General features: G+C 41.6%; 1 protein-coding gene across 2 annotated transcripts in view; it reads right to left on the bottom strand.

Annotated features, from left to right (window-relative positions):
- Positions 1-1,785: 1,785 nt before the first annotated feature.
- Positions 1,786-18,753, bottom strand: part of LOC134538357 (large ribosomal subunit protein mL37) — a 34,203-nt gene continuing 17,235 nt past the window's right edge. For both annotated transcript variants that reach the window (XM_063379611.1, XM_063379610.1), the window contains exon 7: positions 1,786-2,474. In XM_063379611.1, the coding sequence (XP_063235681.1) occupies positions 2,184-2,474 (291 nt within the window). In that variant the 3' untranslated portion in view covers positions 1,786-2,183. The remainder of the gene's footprint in view (positions 2,475-18,753) is intronic.

Here is an 18,753-nt window from a genome sequence, read left to right on the forward strand (position 1 = left end):
AATGTTACAGGTTACATCTTTACCAAGCACCCAAAACAAGTGAAAGAAAATAGTAATCTGGAAAAAAATTGAGAATAAATTAGAGCTAATATATTTAATACGAAGCTCCAATTCAACACAATGTTAAAGATGGGTTCAATTACCCTCTTTTATCGCATAATTGTTGCACTCGCGTAATCGTCGCACCCATATTTTTGGTCGTCAAAATTTGGATAAAAAAAAAACTTGCGAGTAAACGTCGCATGATGTTTTTGGTCCCGCTATTAGATTCCGAGCACTTTGTGTGGGTATTTTTTCAGTATAAAACGATGCATTTTAAAATAGAAATCTAATATTTATTCGGACATTACCTCTTACTTATTTAATTAACTGAAATACGTACAGTGGAACCTCATTATTTAGAGTACAGGATACTACGAGACCTTCGTTGTTACGACAGTTTTGTAATGCACTGTCAGTTTGACTATGAAAATCATAGTAAATTAAACCGGTTATTATGAGTGCCTCCTTGTTGGCCCTTTCGTAAGTACGGGTGATTTGAATGGCATCTTCAAAAAAGGAAAAACACAGTCAGTTAAAAAAATAATGTTCACGCAGTAAATACAGACAGCTATGTGGCTATGCGGGCGCCAGATGGACTGGTGACAAACAACATGCGCTCTCTCTCTATCTCTTTCCCTCCCTCTCGATTTCTCTTGACGGCACCAGTTGCTTCCCCTCCTAAGTCGGCGGAGGGGTAAATCTAAAAATAGACCAGCCAACACCCTTCCTTTCTTCCTTCCTTTGCTTCCCCTTCCCCCCCGGCCGCTTCACATACCTTCCCTCCATGAACTTGAACGGCGCCGGTCTTTGTATCAGGCCATTTCATTCGCAATTAAATCAAAGACTGTTGTACGTACAAAAAATTCCATAGATACACTTTCTATTCATAATTTAATTTGCTACAACTTTTATTTGACATGTTTTTTCACTATAGTGCACCGTTTGTCAAGTTACGGTGTGAAATTAAGACTGGACGGTCCAGAATCTAACTTGACTTTAATTTTTTATATTCGGTTGTTACGAGAATTTTTGCCGCCGTTGTCAGCTCTTGTAGTAACAAGGTTCCACTTAAGTTGTCTGATGTGTAAATTTTCTTTTAAAAATGTTTTTTACTTTATAACCTTCATCTTTTCATCTGCGTCGCCACGGTGTACTGCTTACAAAAATGTAGCCAGTGCTCGTTGCAATCATTAATGTTTGGTTATGTTGCTTCCCGTATAGAGTGCGCACACTTAGCCGAATATTGATATCTCGCCGAGTGCATACAACGCGCTCTCTCTGTCAAGTGCCGAGTTAACTACATTTGATGGCCCGCTCTCTTTCGTGGAGTGTGTACTTACTGTGGCGATAGTTAAGCGTTCGTTCTGCTTGCATTTGGATCAGATTTTTTTTTCAATTTAAAGTTGAAAGGTTTTTTGTTGCATGACTTATTAATTTAAATAGTTTGGCATGCTCTTTTACACTTCACGTTTTAAATAAACGTACTTTCCATGAATTGGTTTTGTTTTTATGAATAACTTAATCTAATTTTAAAAAAAAAATTTCCGCATAATCGTCGCACCCCTACTTTTCAAGCTTGATTTTAGAATAAAAAGTGCAAAGATTATGCGAGAGAAAAAAATTACTAATAGCACCGTTAGTTCGCAGTCTGCCGCGACACCCCAAGGCAAAGGACATATATGATCATGTTCAGAATTATATAGGGTGGTGGTGGAAATTGAAAATGTAATTTTTTTTCATGTCTTAACCTTTTCACATCTTATTTTTAATGGAGACATTTGTACAAACAACTATCCAGCGATGCACCTTCATAGTAACACACCAGACACTCAAGTTACTACTTTGAACAAATTTGACATATCCAAGAACTTGAAATGGCAAACAATTCAAGTTGGAAGTTAACGGATACTTAACCAGCGTTTCAAAATAACAAAAGCTCTGGCTTGAAATCAGAATATTTAATTAAGACATTTTAAAAAAATTTGGCCATTGTCAATTCAAACATTTGAAAAATTGCATTGTGGAAAACGTTATTTATATGTAAGTTACTTATTTAAACAAAAATCTACAACTTATATTGTTATTTATGAAACTTCAAATTTAATAAAAAAAAAAATATTTTGAACTACAGCAACACATCTTCACCTGTTGTCATCTGATTCCGCAGCGACGTGATTTTCACCGCCGTAGGAGTAGAACGCTAGAAACATGTCAAACACCCCTGGGTCCAGCCCACGAAGCGCTGGCCGCGCAGAGTCGTACCCGCAGGTTTCGAACAGCGCTCTCCTCGGCACGGACCAGAAGATGTTCCGCCGGCTGCTGGAGCTGTCGAGATCCAGGGTGTTCAGCTGCAGCACGCAGAAGTGGAACAGACGGCTGTCCGTGTGGCAGCACGGCAGCACCACCGGCTCAGGCAGGTCCCGCACGTCCGCCTGCAGACATATTTGATAGCAGGTAGCGGGCCTCCGGGGGTGGAGACACGTAGCTAGAAGCAGACCTCCGAGGGTGGAGACACGTAGCTAGAAGCAGACCTCCGAGGGTGTGGAGACACGTAGCTAGAAGCAGACCTCTGGGGGTGGAGACACGTAGCTAGAAGCAGACCTCCGAGGGTGGAGACACGTAGCTAGAAGCAGACCTCCGAGGGTGGAGACACGTAGCTAGAAGCAGACCTCCGGGGGTGGAGACACGTAGCTAGAAGCAGACCTCCGGGGGTGGAGACACGTAGCTAGAAGCAGACCTCCGGGGGTGGAGACACGTAGCTAGAAGCAGACCTCCGGGGGTGGAGACACGTAGCTAGAAGCAGACCTCCGAGGGTGGAGACACGTAGCTAGAAGCAGACCTCCGAGGGTGGAGACACGTAGCTAGAAGCAGACCTCCGGGGGTGGAGACACGTAGCTAGAAGCAGACCTCCGGGGGTGGAGACACGTAGCTAGAAGCAGACCTCCGGGGGTGGAGACACGTAGCTAGAAGCAGACCTCCGGGGGTGGAGACACGTAGCTAGAAGCAGACCTCCGAGGGTGGAGACACGTAGCTAGAAGCAGACCTCCGGGGGTGGAGACACGTAGCTAGAAGCAGACCTCCGGGGGTGGAGACACGTAGCTAGAAGCAGACCTCCGGGGGTGGAGACACGTAGCTAGAAGCAGACCTCCGGGGGTGGAGACACGTAGCTAGAAGCAGACCTCCGGGGGTGGAGACACGTAGCTAGAAGCAGACCTCCGGGAGTGGAGACACGTAGCTAGAAGCAGACCTCCGGGGGTGGAGACACGTAGCTAGAAGCAGACCTCCGGGGGTGGAGACACGTAGCTAGAAGCAGACCTCCGGGGGTGGAGACACGTAGCTAGAAGCAGACCTCCGGGGGTGGAGACACGTAGCTAGAAGCAGACCTCCGGGGGTGGAGACACGTAGCTAGAAGCAGACCTCCGAGGGTGGAGACACGTAGCTAGAAGCAGACCTCCGAGGGTGGAGACACGTAGCTAGAAGCAGACCTCCGAGGGTGGAGTCACGTAGCTAGAAGCAGACCTCTGGGGGTGGAGACACGTAGCTAGAAGCAGACCTCCGGGGGTGGAGACACGTAACTAGAAGCAGACCTCCGGGGGTGGAGACACGTAGCTAGAAGCAGACCTCCGGGGGTGGAGACACGTAGCTAGAAGCAGACCTCCGGGGGTGGAGACACGTAGCTAGAAGCAGACCTCCGGGGGTGGAGACACGTAGCTAGAAGCAGACCTCCGGGGGTGGAGACACGTAGCTAGAAGCATACCTCCAGGGGTGGAGACACGTAGCTAGAAGCAGACCTCCGAGGGTGGAGACACGTAGCTAGAAGCAGACCTCTGGGGGTGGAGACACGTAGCTAGAAGCAGACCTCCGGGGGTGGAGACACGTAGCTAGAAGCAGACCTCCGAGGGTGGAGACACGTAGCTAGAAGCAGACCTCCAGGGGTGGAGACACGTAGCTAGAAGCAGACCTCCGGGGGTGGAGACACGTAGCTAGAAGCAGACCTCCGAGGGTGGAGACACGTAGCTAGAAGCAGACCTCCAGGGGTGGAGACACGTAGCTAGAAGCAGACCTCCGGGGGTGGAGACACGTAGCTAGAAGCAGACCTCCGGGGGTGGAGACACGTAGCTAGAAGCAGACCTCCGGGGGTGGAGACACGTAGCTAGAAGCAGACCTCCGGGGGTGGAGACACGTAGCTAGAAGCAGACCTCCGAGGGTGGAGACACGTAGCTAGAAGCAGACCTCCAGGGGTGGAGACACGTAGCTAGAAGCAGACCTCCGGGGGGTGGAGACATGTAGCTAGAAGCACACCTCTGGGGGTGGAGACACATAGCTAGAAGCAGACCTCCGGGGGTGGAGACACGTAGCTAGAAGCAGACCTCCAGCAGGGTTGCTACAGGTATAGAAAACCAGGAAAAGTCGGGGAAATTTAAAACGTCACGGATAACCTGGAAAAGTCAGGGAAATCAACTACAGTAGAACCCGTTTATAGTGAATTCCCGTTTATTGTGAATTTCCGTCTCAGTCCCGGAAAAATGATTTGAGGTTATGTATTAATTTATTGGATATAGCGCACAACTTTTGTCAATGTTGATACGTTTTCCCGTGTACCACGAACAAATTTTGCCGACATAATGCACCATTATCTCAAATATTTTCATATAATTAAAAGTTTTTTTCACAAAACGTCTATTCTGGATCACATTGAAGTTTTTCTCCGCAATACGCTACTCGATTGTCCACTGTTCATATTATAAACAAGTCGTATTCGAGTGGCCTCGGTAGGCTACGTGTAGCCAAAAATGGTGATCAGTTTGGTGAAAATAAAAAATAGTTTTCCCTGCATAGTTAAAGAATGGGCGAACGCATGTACATTTATTATGTTATCAAAATTATAAATAAATTACCGCCACACAAATACATATTTACATTATAGCAGCAAATTCAATATTTTTACGTCTCATTTTTATCGTTGTTTTGGACATTTTGATCGGGTAAGGTTTGTAAGACTACCACTAGATAGAACTCTGTGGACAAAATTTTTCCATAGAAAGTGAGAAAATTTCGTTCCAGCTTTAGCAACTGCGATACTAAATGATACGTAGTAATCTTTGATGCACCAGACTTGTTAATTTTCGTTTATTTACTTTTGACGGTAAAAAGAATTACGTGTTATTAAGCTGCAAATGTGCTTCAATAAGAAATACGTACATAAAAAAAGGTGAAAAACGTGGTAAAAAACGTAAGGCATTATCTGTGCGAGATAAACTGAACATTATTGAAAAGGGAGACTCCAACCCCACTGTCCCGCACGTGTTAATAGCAAAGGAACTGGGAATAACAACATCTACATTAAGTACAATATTAAACAAGCTGAACAATCTTCTTTCTCAAGCTGCGATAACGTCACAGAGTATTAAATGTCCGAAAAAAGGATAATACGCCGATTTCCAAGAACCATTAGGTAATAGAAAGTGTAGTTCATTAAAAATAATATCTGCATTTGCTCATAAAACTGTTGCTTTGAGTATTTTCATTCGTTCTTTTCTTGGCTTAGGCCTATGTGTAGTTAAGATTTTGCTTTTGAGTATGTATTGTCAATATAAAAGTTTTCCCAGATATAAAGTTTCCCCTCTATAGTGAACATATAAACTACTCCCTTCAGATTCGTTATAACAGGGTTCTACTGTATTTCTGTAATTTTTTCTTGTGACCACAAATTTAAACTAAACATACTGCTTCCGCCGATGTTTAGGCACCTCAAAAAAATTTTAAAAAAATTACTCATCATGAAATATGGTTAATTTTCTATTCGTGGAACCCTGGAGAAAAATTTATTTCCGCGACCTTGCATAAAATTCAATGGACTACATTCTACAGTTTTAGGTGAATATGTAGCAATGGCGTTAATTTTACTATGCTGACATTTGAACAACGTATACCACTTTCCCCACTGGAAAGCAACAAGTGGGTCGCAGGAAGGCCTGGAAGGTCAGATAACCCTGTCGGTTCAGATCTGGAAAAGCTCAAAAAAGTCGGGAATTTTGAAATTGCAAGTTTGTAGCAACCCTGCTCCGGGGGCAGAAACCGTAGGTAGCGCTGTCATGACACACGCAGCAAGTATTGCAATTGTGTTTGACTGACAAAAATTATTACATAATTTTTTTTTTGCAACTAATAAATCTAAGTTCAAAATAGAGCTACTGTACAAACTATATAATGCAGAATATTTCATTTTAAGATGAATTTCAGATAATGAGTTTACTTACAATAATCAGATTACCATAGTTTCCAAAATATAAGAACGTCAACTTTTTAGTTGTGAAAATTGGAAAATAGATTGAGTACCTTCATGTTAACCTTGGACATGTAAGCACCATTATATTGCTTATTCATAAATTCTCTATTAACAGGGACAAGATTATGTGGTGAAATGCAATAAAACTGATATTACACCCATAAGCACGTCAAAAAACAGCATAACAATGAAATGCAATTTAATACACCATATAGCACCAAACTGCAAGATATAGTATGGAATGAAGTACCATTTAACCAAAACTTAAGATCAAATCGTGAAAGAAAAAAAAAAAATATATATATATATATCTTTTAATGTTTGAAATTCAAGAAATGTAGTTATTTTCGGATGAAAGATTGTACTAAAGTACATGGATCAGAATAATTAATTTTTTTTTTTGTGAATGTCTTATTGGATCACTTTAAAGCCAAAAATTTTTATTGTACTTAATGTATCAGTTTTAGACCAATTTATTACAAATTATTTCATCATAAAAATGCAGCATATAAATTTCGCCACTATTTTGGTGGAGTCAGTATTACAAAACAGCTTTTATAAAAATAAAAATCCTCTGTTTTCAAAAATGAAATTATATTAAAAATAAAACCATAAAATTGTGTCTCTATCTATTAATTTTCACAGATTGCATTTAAAAATAAAATTGTATTATGATACTGCTTTCTACAACTTGAATGTTATGATATTCTCTTACACATGCTCTCTTATTTTTGTGTCATTTCCCAAACTCACTCACTCAAATATGCTCACACATATTTATTCTTTCTCCCCCACTTACTCTCACATATTTGCACGCGCGCGCGCACACACACACACACACACACACATTCTCTCTCTTACCCCCCCCCCCCCCCCACCCACCCCCTACCCTAGCAGAAAGGAGCATGTTGTGTGTCTATAAATTTCCAATCAGCAGTTTTGCACACAAAATGAGAGGACATCAGTCTTGACTATTATTTTGACCAAGTTTACGTTCAGCATATATTCTCATTATATAATAACATTTGCGAACAAACATTGATTATGCATAGGGACCCCAGAAAATGGTAAATAAAACTGGCTCATTTTGTTGTAAAAAAATGACAAAAGTGGTGCAAAAAATCGGTGCAAAAATAAGCAAGCGGTGCAAAAAAATCGGTGTAAAAATAAGAAATCGGTAGAGACCCCAAAAAATGGTGAAAAAATTATGCCATTGACGTTGTAAAAAAAACCTCATAGCGGATAGGCACTACAAAGTAGTAGACTCTGCCTTACATCGGCCCACTTTGTCGTTTCATTACAAAAGAATACAATCTGATTGTCTTCTACAGCATGCCTTACTGCTTCCTTATTTGCCTGGCCAATTTTTGGGACATAAGTTTCTCCAAGAGTGTTGGCTGATGGCAAATCCCCTGCACCTAAAATGTGTACATTACTTACAATATACTTTTAAGTTATAAATAGGTAGCATTTATAAGGTTATCGCTGAAAATATTAATGGGCTAATTTACTCAAAACAATTCTGAGCCAAACCTAACCTAACCTTTTCAAGATTACTGCTGGATTACAGAGTCAAACCATCAATCAATCAGTCAAAAATATCTTGTGGTGTGCTCACCATTTCATAATGCAATCCATCCTATTTATGTGTTTGTTAATCTGAGGTACCTACTTGCATATTTATTTGAAGTAAAGGTAAGTTGGGCCTAAAGGTAAGTTAATCAATAATATTGTAGGCCTACATATGCTTATTAACTTTTATTATAGGAGGAAAACGTTTCTAAATAAATAAGGCTAACCTTCAACATGGGTGTTAAACCATTCCCTCATAGCTGGATGATCAGCTTTTTCCAAAGTATTGTTAACTTACAGCATCATATTAACAAAATCAGAAACAAATTCTTGTTTTCTGCACTTTTAAGCTTGTTTGCTTTATTCACGCTGGTGCTGTCGCCTATCAAGATTTGTTTAGACACGGTAGAATTTCCTTGACAAAATAATTGTCTTTTCTGTTTTGTTTTGTGTGTGTCATTTGCCACATGCTTTTTGCACGTGTCTTTGTGTGTCCAATCAACCCGCACGTTGCAGAACTTGCACATCATAATTTTGTCCCGCTGATCAAAAATATAAAATCCATGCGATTTCATCTCTCTTTCGCGATCAAACATTGTCGAAGTTTTCGGCATCTTAGTCATAAATTCAATTGTATCACAAAACTTACAAAATGTGGACGGTATTTGTAAACACTCATAGATATGTGCACGCAAAAATGACTGCCATCTTAGTGTGCCGGAAATTAGGCATTTCGTCACCTTTTTTTAATTTTTTCTATAATTTTAAATTTTTTTGGGGTTTCTTATTTTTTTAATTTATCTGGTTGTTAATGGGGGTGTTTACTTTTGTTAGGCCGGTGTACGCCACGGATTTAAACTTTGTGCCAGGGGACCGAAGCCCCTTCCCAGGGGGCCAATCTGATATTTTGCTGGATAATGTGGACATGGTCAGTCCGGTTGAAATTTCTCTCGCCTGCAGTCACGTCCCGAGTTTGTAATTTTAATTCCCTGCATGACCAAAACTGCATAGAGCAGCTTCTGGGCTGCAAGCTGCTACTTCTCAGAGAGCTGCTGAGAGAAGTAAGTCTGGTCACGAATACGTATTAGGTTCTCTCCTCGAAAAGCACGTCATGGACACTTGTTCTCAGCGTCGTTGCACTTTTGCTCCCCCCCTCCTCTTTCGGTTCTAAGAATTAGCCTAAGGCCAATGACAGGTCAGAAACCCCAGCAGACAGCGACCGTCTCCCAGGATGCCTTGCATAAAAAAAATGTGTGTGCAAAGATGGACCACCCCGCGACACCTAGCGGCAAACTCGCAAACCACCCAGCCAACTTACCCTGTAGGCCGCCAGAGTGTAGCACTAGACTGCGCCCTTTAACCCTTGGTTTAAGCAGACGCCTTGGGCGAGTCGATCCTTTTTTTTAATTTCAGACAGCCCTCAACAGGTAGCGCTAAAGTCGACGCAATGCTACCAGCTTCGAGACTTCAATCCGAGTTTTTTTTGTATGGCCCTCACTCGGGGAACTTCGGGACCTTTCGGTCCGGACTCCCAGTCCTCCCCTGCACTTTTGATTCAAGTTTTACTTTTAATTACGAGACGCGTTTCTCCGCGGGACACTTCGCGCCGCGACTGCAGACGGACCGTTTGATTATCGGCGAGTCGACGAGACTCTGCAAGACTTCCATCCGGCCGCAACCGACTATGTAGTCACCTAAATGAGGGATGCTATCCCTATAATCTTTTTCAAGTAGTTTAGTCCGTCTGCGTAGTATAAAATGTAATAGTTATTTTTTGTCTTTTAATTTTTTTTTGAAATTAGAAAACGACCGCGCCCAGCCGCGTATTCGCGGGATCCAGTTCCTGGCTGGCGACGCATCTGTAAATAGAAGTCAACTTCCCTGTCTGACAGGGTCGAAGTTACGGAGGGAGAAATTGCCCCCGCATGATCTCCAGCTGATCCCCCCCCCCCCCCCTTGTTAGAAGAGTTTGGCCCGCAGTCCGAGGTCCTCCTGGAAAGACCCGGGTGATATGAGATATATATTTTTTTTTTTTTTCACTTAACTAGAAGGAACTAAAACAAAGATACCAGCGAGCAGTGTTTTAAGGACGTCATCCTCAAGAATCTGGAAAATCGAGGAATCTCTTATATATATATGTAATCGTTGGGAGCTATATTTGAAATTTTGTTAATGTATTCATTTGATTGTCTGGTTGTAATATGAATTGTTTTAAATAATGCCAGGGCGCCCCTTTTAATTTTGTTAATTACTGAGATTTTTATTGTCAGGTATACGAAATTCCTTAATAATAAACTAGGAAAACCAATAGACCAAGCTACCGATTTTGTGTATTTATTTATCAAATACCTTCTTCATTGTAACGATCCTCAAACTCCCAAGTTACTAGTGCGCAGGGAGTGTAAATTTTGTCTTGTTCACCGTCTCGTGTCCCCTCTGGTGATTAACTTAAAATTTTCTTAATATTTTGCCCAGCAGTTTCCAAGGACTTTTGATTAATTAAAAATAATATAAAAATTGGGCACGAGGGGCGTTTCAATTGATGGGGCGTTATGAGTGGCGGCTGCAAAATACCAGCACTCGGAAGTGGGGTGGTTTGCCATGAAGTAAACTGTGGCTGAAATTGCGCATAAGGGTTAAAATAGCCCTGGGCGGTCGGATACGGGAAAAACATGTTTGGTGGGTACGGTTGCGTCATGTGGTGTGCCAAGGTTGGTAATCCCTGTGAAAATGTCAAGCTAGTGACGGGGTGGGTTGTCACGTGACCCGTTGTAATGTTAGTCGCCGCTGTCGTCAACTGCACAAGCGGCTCTGAATGAGTGGTAGATACGGGTATCGGTTGATTTGGCCGCGACGTTAGTGGCTGAGCGCCAGGGGCTGCGTCTGGTAATCTGCTCGTTTCCATCTCCTGTCTGTTTACCGTCGCCCGTACTTCTGATTGTCGCGTGTCGGGTTGCTCTACTCCCAGGGGCAAGCTAGGAGCGTCCCCTTCCGGGAAGGCGGGACAATCGATGCCTAAAGCCTGTGCCTCAGCCACATAATGCTGACTGCGTCGTGTGTCTTCCAAAACGGCTGCTCTCGCCGCCAATCTTGTGTGGAAACCTGCCGTCTGTTGCAAACATCGTTCTACCTCTTTTATATAAATTCCATGGAGAAGGTCTGCCGAAAGCTGTTTCAGGTTTTGTAGGCGTCGGGTAACATGTTTTAGCCTGACTATATGTCGCTCGACATTGGGTAAATTTTCCTCCACATCTAGGTAACTTACGAAAGCCGATATATCATAAAACTTGGCGCAAGCAAGGTTGAATTCTTCAGTTACATCTAAATCCAAATTCGCTACCCTAGTGGGCACGCCATCATGCAGGGCGGCCCTGAGTCTCTTCCTGAGGACTTGGACATTGCCACTGGAGGGCAAATTGCGTAGCTGTAACTCATAGGTCAGCTCATTTGACAGCAATAACTCCGGCTTAAACATACTGCTCGGACGTAAATTACTGATAATTAAAACAAAATTTTAACACACATGTACGATTCAAACGTACACCATAAATACTCCTCTCTTAACAACTATCTTAATTTTAAATATTTCATAAGGCTTCCATATTAATATAAAATACCAACTAGCCCCAATGCGCGGGGAGTAAATCACACTTCCAAGGTGGGGGGGGTATGTGCCCAAACTTATTTGCGTATAAAGTCGCCGTGCTACTCAAACAACTGCGCGAACGTCCCCTGTCAGCTTGACCTGCACCACCTGTATACGTCCACAAGGGGATTGACCTGCCACTCGCAAGGTCGTCTGCCACGACGGACAGAGGGAGAGGGGTGTGCGGGAGGAACAGGTCCGTGTCGTCGCCCTCAGATAACGGGCGTGTCGCTGGCTCGAGCGGGGATGATGGGGGGGGGGGGGGGGGGGGGGGAACGCCAGCTGAGGCGAGAGATAAGACACGTCTCGCTGCCGGCCTGCTAGCGGACCGGACGCCGCGACACTGCTTGCGCCGCGCACAGACTAAGTCCGTACGGCACTTTAAAACTCAATCATAACTTTAAAATAGAAAAGCAATATAACTACCGGGTGTACCAGCGATCAGTTCACAATGTTATTATTACAAAATTGCTATCACAAAAATTAATTAATTTAATTTTTTTTTTTTATATTTTATTTTAGGTATGCCTACTTTATTTAGGTATGCCTATAGACCAAACCACGCTCTGCTACCAATTTAAATGCCCCTCGTGCCCAATTTTTATATTATTTTTAATTAATCAAAAGTCCTTGGAAACTGCTGGGCAAAATATTAAGAAAATTTTAAGTTAATCACCAGAGGGGGCACGAGACGGTGAACAAGACAAAATTTACATTCCCTGCGCACTAGTAACTTGGGAGTTTGAGGATCGTTACAACGAAGAAGGTATTTGATAAATAAATACACAAAATCGGTAGCTTAGTCTATAGGTTTTCCTAGTTTATTATTAAAGAATTTCGTATACCTGAAAATAAAAATCTCAGTAATTAAATAAACTAAAAGGGGCGCCCCGGCATTATTTAAAACAATTCATATTACAACCAGACAATCAAATGAATACATTAACAAAATTTCAAATATAGCTCCCAACGATTACATATATATATATATATAAGAGATTCCTCGATTTTCCAGATTCTTGAGGATGACGTCCTTAAAACACTATGCTGCTGGTGTGTATCGACGCCTTCACAAAATTTGTCTGGCTCATCCCCATGCGAAAAGCCACCGCAGAAAACACTGTATCTGCGCTACGTAATCAGATCTTCAAGACGTCGGGAGTCCCGTCTATAGTAGTGTCAGATAATGCAACCCAGTTCACGGCTAGGATTTTTAAGAACATGTGCTTCTCACATGGCATTCTGCACGTCACAACCTCGCCTTATTATCCACAGCCCTCGCATGCTGAGAGATTCAACCGCAATCTCCGGTCTGCTTTAATAGCTTACCATGCGCAGGAGCAGGATAAATGGGATTCGAATTTGGTGTGGCTGCAAATGGCCTTTAATTATGCACATCATGAAGGACACAAAAGTACTCCTTTCGAACTCATGTTCACTTACCGACCAAATACCCCTCTTTCAAATCTTTGGTCTTTGAATGACCTATTGCTATTGCCCGATGATCCGAGAGACATCAGGGAGATTTGGAGAAGAGCTCGTAAAAATCTTAATCTGGCTCATGAGAGCAGAAAAAAGAAATACAACGAAAACAGATCTCCTAACCCTTACAGGGTAGGCGATTTTGTGCTTTGTAAGGCACACCCACTCAGCAAGGCAGTGGATAAGTTTTCCGCCAAGCTGGCGTACCGCTGGAGAGGTCCTTTTCAAATACAGCGATTTTTAACGCCAGTTACGGTTAGCCTAGCTGACCCCAGTTCGGGAGAATTCGTGACCAGAGCGCACATCTCCCATCTAAAGAAAACACAGGCTGACTTAAAGTAGATGTGTTTGATTTCTTTCCCCTAACATAGGGGACTCCCTAATATTAGGCATGCCAGAAATCCTCGAGGTCTTAAAAATCCATGGTACTAGAAATAATAATGCTAGCTTTACGTTGTATTAGTTTTAAGTGGCCACTTAGTTAATAAGCTCTTAGTTAATAATATTGTTTAAGGGTTAACGATATGTTGTGCCTGAGAGGCGGACGCGTCTCAAAGGTGTTAGAATATAAGTAGTAGGATACAGGCGAACCTGGTACTAGTTTTACTGAGCAGTGTAAGTGTTTGTTTTATTTTCCCTATATGCTCCGCATTCAAGCGGGGGAGTATGTGCCGGAAATTAGGCATTTCGTCACCTTTTTTTAATTTTTTCTATAATTTTAAATTTTTTTGGGGTTTCTTATTTTTTTAATTTATCTGGTTGTTAATGGGGGTGTTTACTTTTGTTAGGCCGGTGTACGCCACGGATTTAAACTTTGTGCCAGGGGACCGAAGCCCCTTCCCAGGGGGCCAATCTGATATTTTGCTGTCTAAGGTGGACATGGTCAGTCCGGTTGAAATTTCTCTCGCCTGCAGTCACGTCCCGAGTTTGTAATTTTAATTCCCTGCATGACCAAAACTGCATAGAGCAGCTTCTGGGCTGCAAGCTGCTACTTCTCAGAGAGCTGTGAGAGAAGTAAGTCTGGTCACGAATACGTATTAGGTTCTCTCCTCGAAAAGCACGTCATGGACACTTGTTCTCAGCGTCGTTGTACTTTTGCTCCCCCCCTCCTCTTTCGGTTCTAAGAATTAGCCTAAGGCCAATGACAGGTCAGAAACCCCAGCAGACAGCGACCGTCTCCCAGGATGCCTTGCATAAAAAAAATGTGTGTGCCAAGATGGACCACCCCGCGACACCCTGTAGGCCGCCAGAGTGTAGCACTAGACTGCGCCCTTTAACCCTTGGTTTAAGCAGACGCCTTGGGCGAGTCGATCCTTTTTTTTAATTTCAGACAGCCCTCAACAGGTAGCGCTAAAGTCGACGCAATGCTACCAGCTTCGAGACTTCAATCCGAGTTTTTTTTGTATGGCCCTCACTCGGGGAACTTCGGGACCTTTCGGTCCGGACTCCCAGTCCTCCCCTCCACTTTTGATTCAAGTTTTACTTTTAATTACGAGACGCGTTTCTCCGCGGGACACTTCGCGCCGCGACTGCAGACGGACCGTTTGATTATCGGCGAGTCGACGAGACTCTGCAAGACTTCCATCCGGCCGCAACCGACTATGTAGTCACCTAAATGAGGGATGCTATCCCTATAATCTTTTTCAAGTAGTTTAGTCCGTCTGCGTAGTATAAAATGTAATAGTTATTTTTTGTCTTTTAATTTTTTTTTGAAATTAGAAAACGACCGCGCCCAGCCGCGTATTCGCGGGATCCAGTTCCTGGCTGGCGACGCATCTGTAAATAGAAGTCAACTTCCCTGTCTGACAGGGTCGAAGTTACGGAGGGAGAAATTGCCCCCGCATGATCTCCAACTAGAAGGAACTAAAACAAAGATACCAGCGAGCAGTGTTTTAAGGACGTCATCCTCAAGAATCTGGAAAATCGAGGAATCTCTTATATATATATGTAATCGTTGGGAGCTATATTTGAAATTTTGTTAATGTATTCATTTGATTGTCTGGTTGTAATATGAATTGTTTTAAATAATGCCGGGGCGCCCCTTTTAATTTTGTTAATTACTGAGATTTTAATTGTCAGGTATACGAAATTCCTTAATAATAAACTAGGAAAACCTATAGACCAAGCTACCGATTTTGTGTATTTATTTATCAAATACCTTCTTCATTGTAACGATCCTCAAACTCCCAAGTTACTAGTGCGCAGGGAGTGTAAATTTTGTCTTGTTCACCGTCTCGTGCCCCCTCTGGTGATTAACTTAAAATTTTCTTAATATTTTGCCCAGCAGTTTCCAAGGACTTTTGATTAATTAAAAATAATATAAAAATTGGGCACGAGGGGCGTTTCATTAGCTCCATGCGATTAAATTAGGTTAGAAAAATCGACACCAGTGCGCCTTGCGGCAGAAACGACCATTATTCAAAAAACGAAAACTGTGGAGTCAATTTTGTTATGTTGGTAGTGCGCACATATTGATTGTTGACATTTGTTACATTTTGTTTACATTGGCGATGGCAATATTTACTGCTTGTAAACAGAGCAATAAAAATATGTGGATTTGAGTAACGTTTCAAAACGAAGATAATATCACGGCACTAGTCTTTCAGTCTATGTTTATTTCACGCCTATGTTTATGATGGCGTAAATAAATAGAACTTGCTACATTAGGGCATTATTTGGTGCGAAAAAGCATGAATTTCGCGCGAAAATGCGTGAATTTCGTGCGAAAATTCGTGAATTTCGCGACTATGTAGAAAACAAAGGAAAGTCGCGAAATTCGTTTAAAGTATCAAATTTTCGCGTTATTTCGTGAATTTCGCGCTTCACCATTTTTCGGGGTCTCTAATTATGCATTATTGGAACATTCTACCATCTCCAGAATTTGCTTTATTTTATTAATGTTGTTTCTACAGTGATTTTAATAGGTTTATTTTAAAAGTACTCAATCTTCTTAGCACAATATTCAGGGTGGCCACTATATTTGTGATAAAAAATTCCAGGTTTTTTCCAGGTTTTTCCAGGTATTTTCAAGATTTTCCAGGTTTTGCAATATATATACAAAATGACATGTTTTTATTTATGTAATACATGATACAAAGCACACATTTTAAAACACGGAACTGTATAGTAATAAATATAAAACAAAAATGCACAAAATGTGATACATACCCAACTAAAAAAACAGGTGGCAGTTTACTAAATATATATTTGCCACATAACTTTAACCTTTTTTGTGTTTAAAATTTCTTCGTCTATGAGAGCGGTCTGTTTTAAGGCATCACTCATTATTTTGACTTTTTTTGCCTTAAGTTCCCTGAGGTTCTTTTTTTTTTTTTTACCAAATATATTTGGTATATTTTGTGCGTATTAAACAGGGCACAACACTGGCCGGCTAGTGGTTGTTTTCATTCAAAACGTGGCTAAAGAACTTGCATGGATCAGGCTGAAAATATCAGGCTATACGTGTAAGTTATAAGGAATCTTATTAGTGTCATGAATTGAGATATGTTTTTTGAGTAGATATACACATCGACCTACCGGATGCTCGCCCGCGTCTTGTTTTAACTGTCGCAGCGATGTTTATTTTGACAGCTCAAGCAATTATCTTTTCCCGTGAGTTGATAGAAAAAGGTCGCTTCACACAGCATAAAAAAAGGAGCTACGCCACTTATTCCCCACGCAGGAAACACACTGGCTGCTGTCTGTCATCCCCCGCATTTCCCCCTTCCTTTTTTCTAACATTCCACGTCCCGCCTCTCGCGCGAGCAATAACGAAGCGATGTAGCAGTTGCACCACGCATTGGGTCGTGTTTATGCTTTGCTGGTGACCGCATGAGGTCCAACATGCTTTTATTCAGTATATATGATCTTTCATTGCATTTTTTTTTTAAATATTTTTTTCTGTTTTTCACATTTTGGTCAAAATTTCCAATTTTTTTACGGTTCCCGAGAATGTACTCGTAAAATCACTGCTTCGTTAAATCCGGTGTTCGTAAAAACCGGGGTTCTGGTGTACATAATAATTATATGTTTAGTATTATTATTTTACAAATTTTAAGTGAACATAGCATTACCGACGTTAAAGGTAAGTTAATGCGGAAGGTTTATCGGCCGGCCTCAACACGCTGCGAATATTCATAAAAAAACGTGCAGTGTCGTTAGTTACTGGACATATTTGACAGTTTATTGATAAGCGATGGATTACAAGACGTCGTTTATAACACCGCTAAACCGTTGGAAGCTACTAGAATAAATTAAAGTACTAATAAAACTTTGTTACAGGAAGCGTGGGCTTCATCCTGAGCAGGTTGAGTGGAAACAAAATTCTGTAACTTGCAGGTTTCTTGATTGGTTATTTATAACTCTATTGTAATTCTTAGATTTGGCATGGCTTGTAAATGCTCCCCTACCCATCGTATCGATCTTGAAACTTTTATTGCATATCTTGCATCTCGCACAAGTTGTCTTTCGCATCCTCAGTAGCCCATGGAACCTCAAGACTCATAACGACAGGAATACCTAGTAGACATTGCCGCAATAGCTTCCTAACAAACTGCACAGCGTAAGACTAAAACCGCTCGAAGACTTGTACTGAACAGAACAAATTAGAACAACACCCCGTGTTGCACGCCGTAGTGCGCTTCATATTCCCCCTCCCCCTCCGCCTCTTAGTGACGTATTGCGTCTATGAGGAAAGAAGAAACATGACACGCCTGGGAACACTACAGTCGCTGCCAACATGACACTGTACAGATTTGCTGCGTGATTATCAGACGCCGCGATGTACGTCTTATATAAGTTGTGCGCATTTACACCGCAACATTTGCCCAGGAAAGAAATAAAATTCCAGACAGTTTCCCGGTTTTACCCGGGCCCTTTCAAATTCCCGACATATTCCCGGTTTTTCCCGTTTTCCCGGTTTGGTGGCCACCCTGAATATTCTAGCCCTCAGGCTGCTTTGGATTCAGATTACACAAAAGAAGAAAAATTATGAGAATTTAACAAAGTCTGTCTGAAAAAACAATTGTGCGTGTCCTTATGTACATGCATTTGAAGTTATATTACTTGGTGTGATAAAAACTGTAATTTTGCAAGCAAATAATTATAAAAATAAAATAATTAACGACTGGCGTGATATGAATACAGTTAATAAAGTATAAATTCAATCAGATTAAATTTAAATAAAAACTCAGTGTTCAATATTAATTTAAACTCAAGTATAAAATAATTATTTAATTTAGCAAAAAAATTGAGACAAATTTTAATTAATAATGCAAATAAATTCTAAATGCAGAAACGTAACTTCACTTACATAAATACACTTGAAAAAGTTTAAAAACACTTTTTCTATCACTAACATTCACAATAAATAAATGTTGTTAATTACAGCAAAACCCCTTATTTGCACTTTTCATGGGGACAAAGTAAAAAAGTGTCAAAAGCGGGAAAGTGTAAATAAAGCGAAAGTAAGAAATACGTTAAATTTAATTAAAATACAGTCGCATCCTGCAGCGTTCATAACAAATACGGGCTACATTACACATACGCATTCCACCACAGTAAAAAAATTTTAAAAAAAGGGCTGCAAATTGGACATTTACCGTCAATAGCGCGCCGTGCGCGGAGAAAGGTCATCGTACTCAATCAGCTGTTATGGCGCGACGTACCCGCCGGCTGGCTCTCTCTGTTGTCTGAGCTGCACATGCGCAGTAGAACTCACTCA

This window comes from Bacillus rossius, chromosome 13, assembly GCF_032445375.1.
Source record: "Bacillus rossius redtenbacheri isolate Brsri chromosome 13, Brsri_v3, whole genome shotgun sequence".
Classification (NCBI taxonomy): Eukaryota; Metazoa; Arthropoda; class Insecta; order Phasmatodea; family Bacillidae; genus Bacillus; species Bacillus rossius.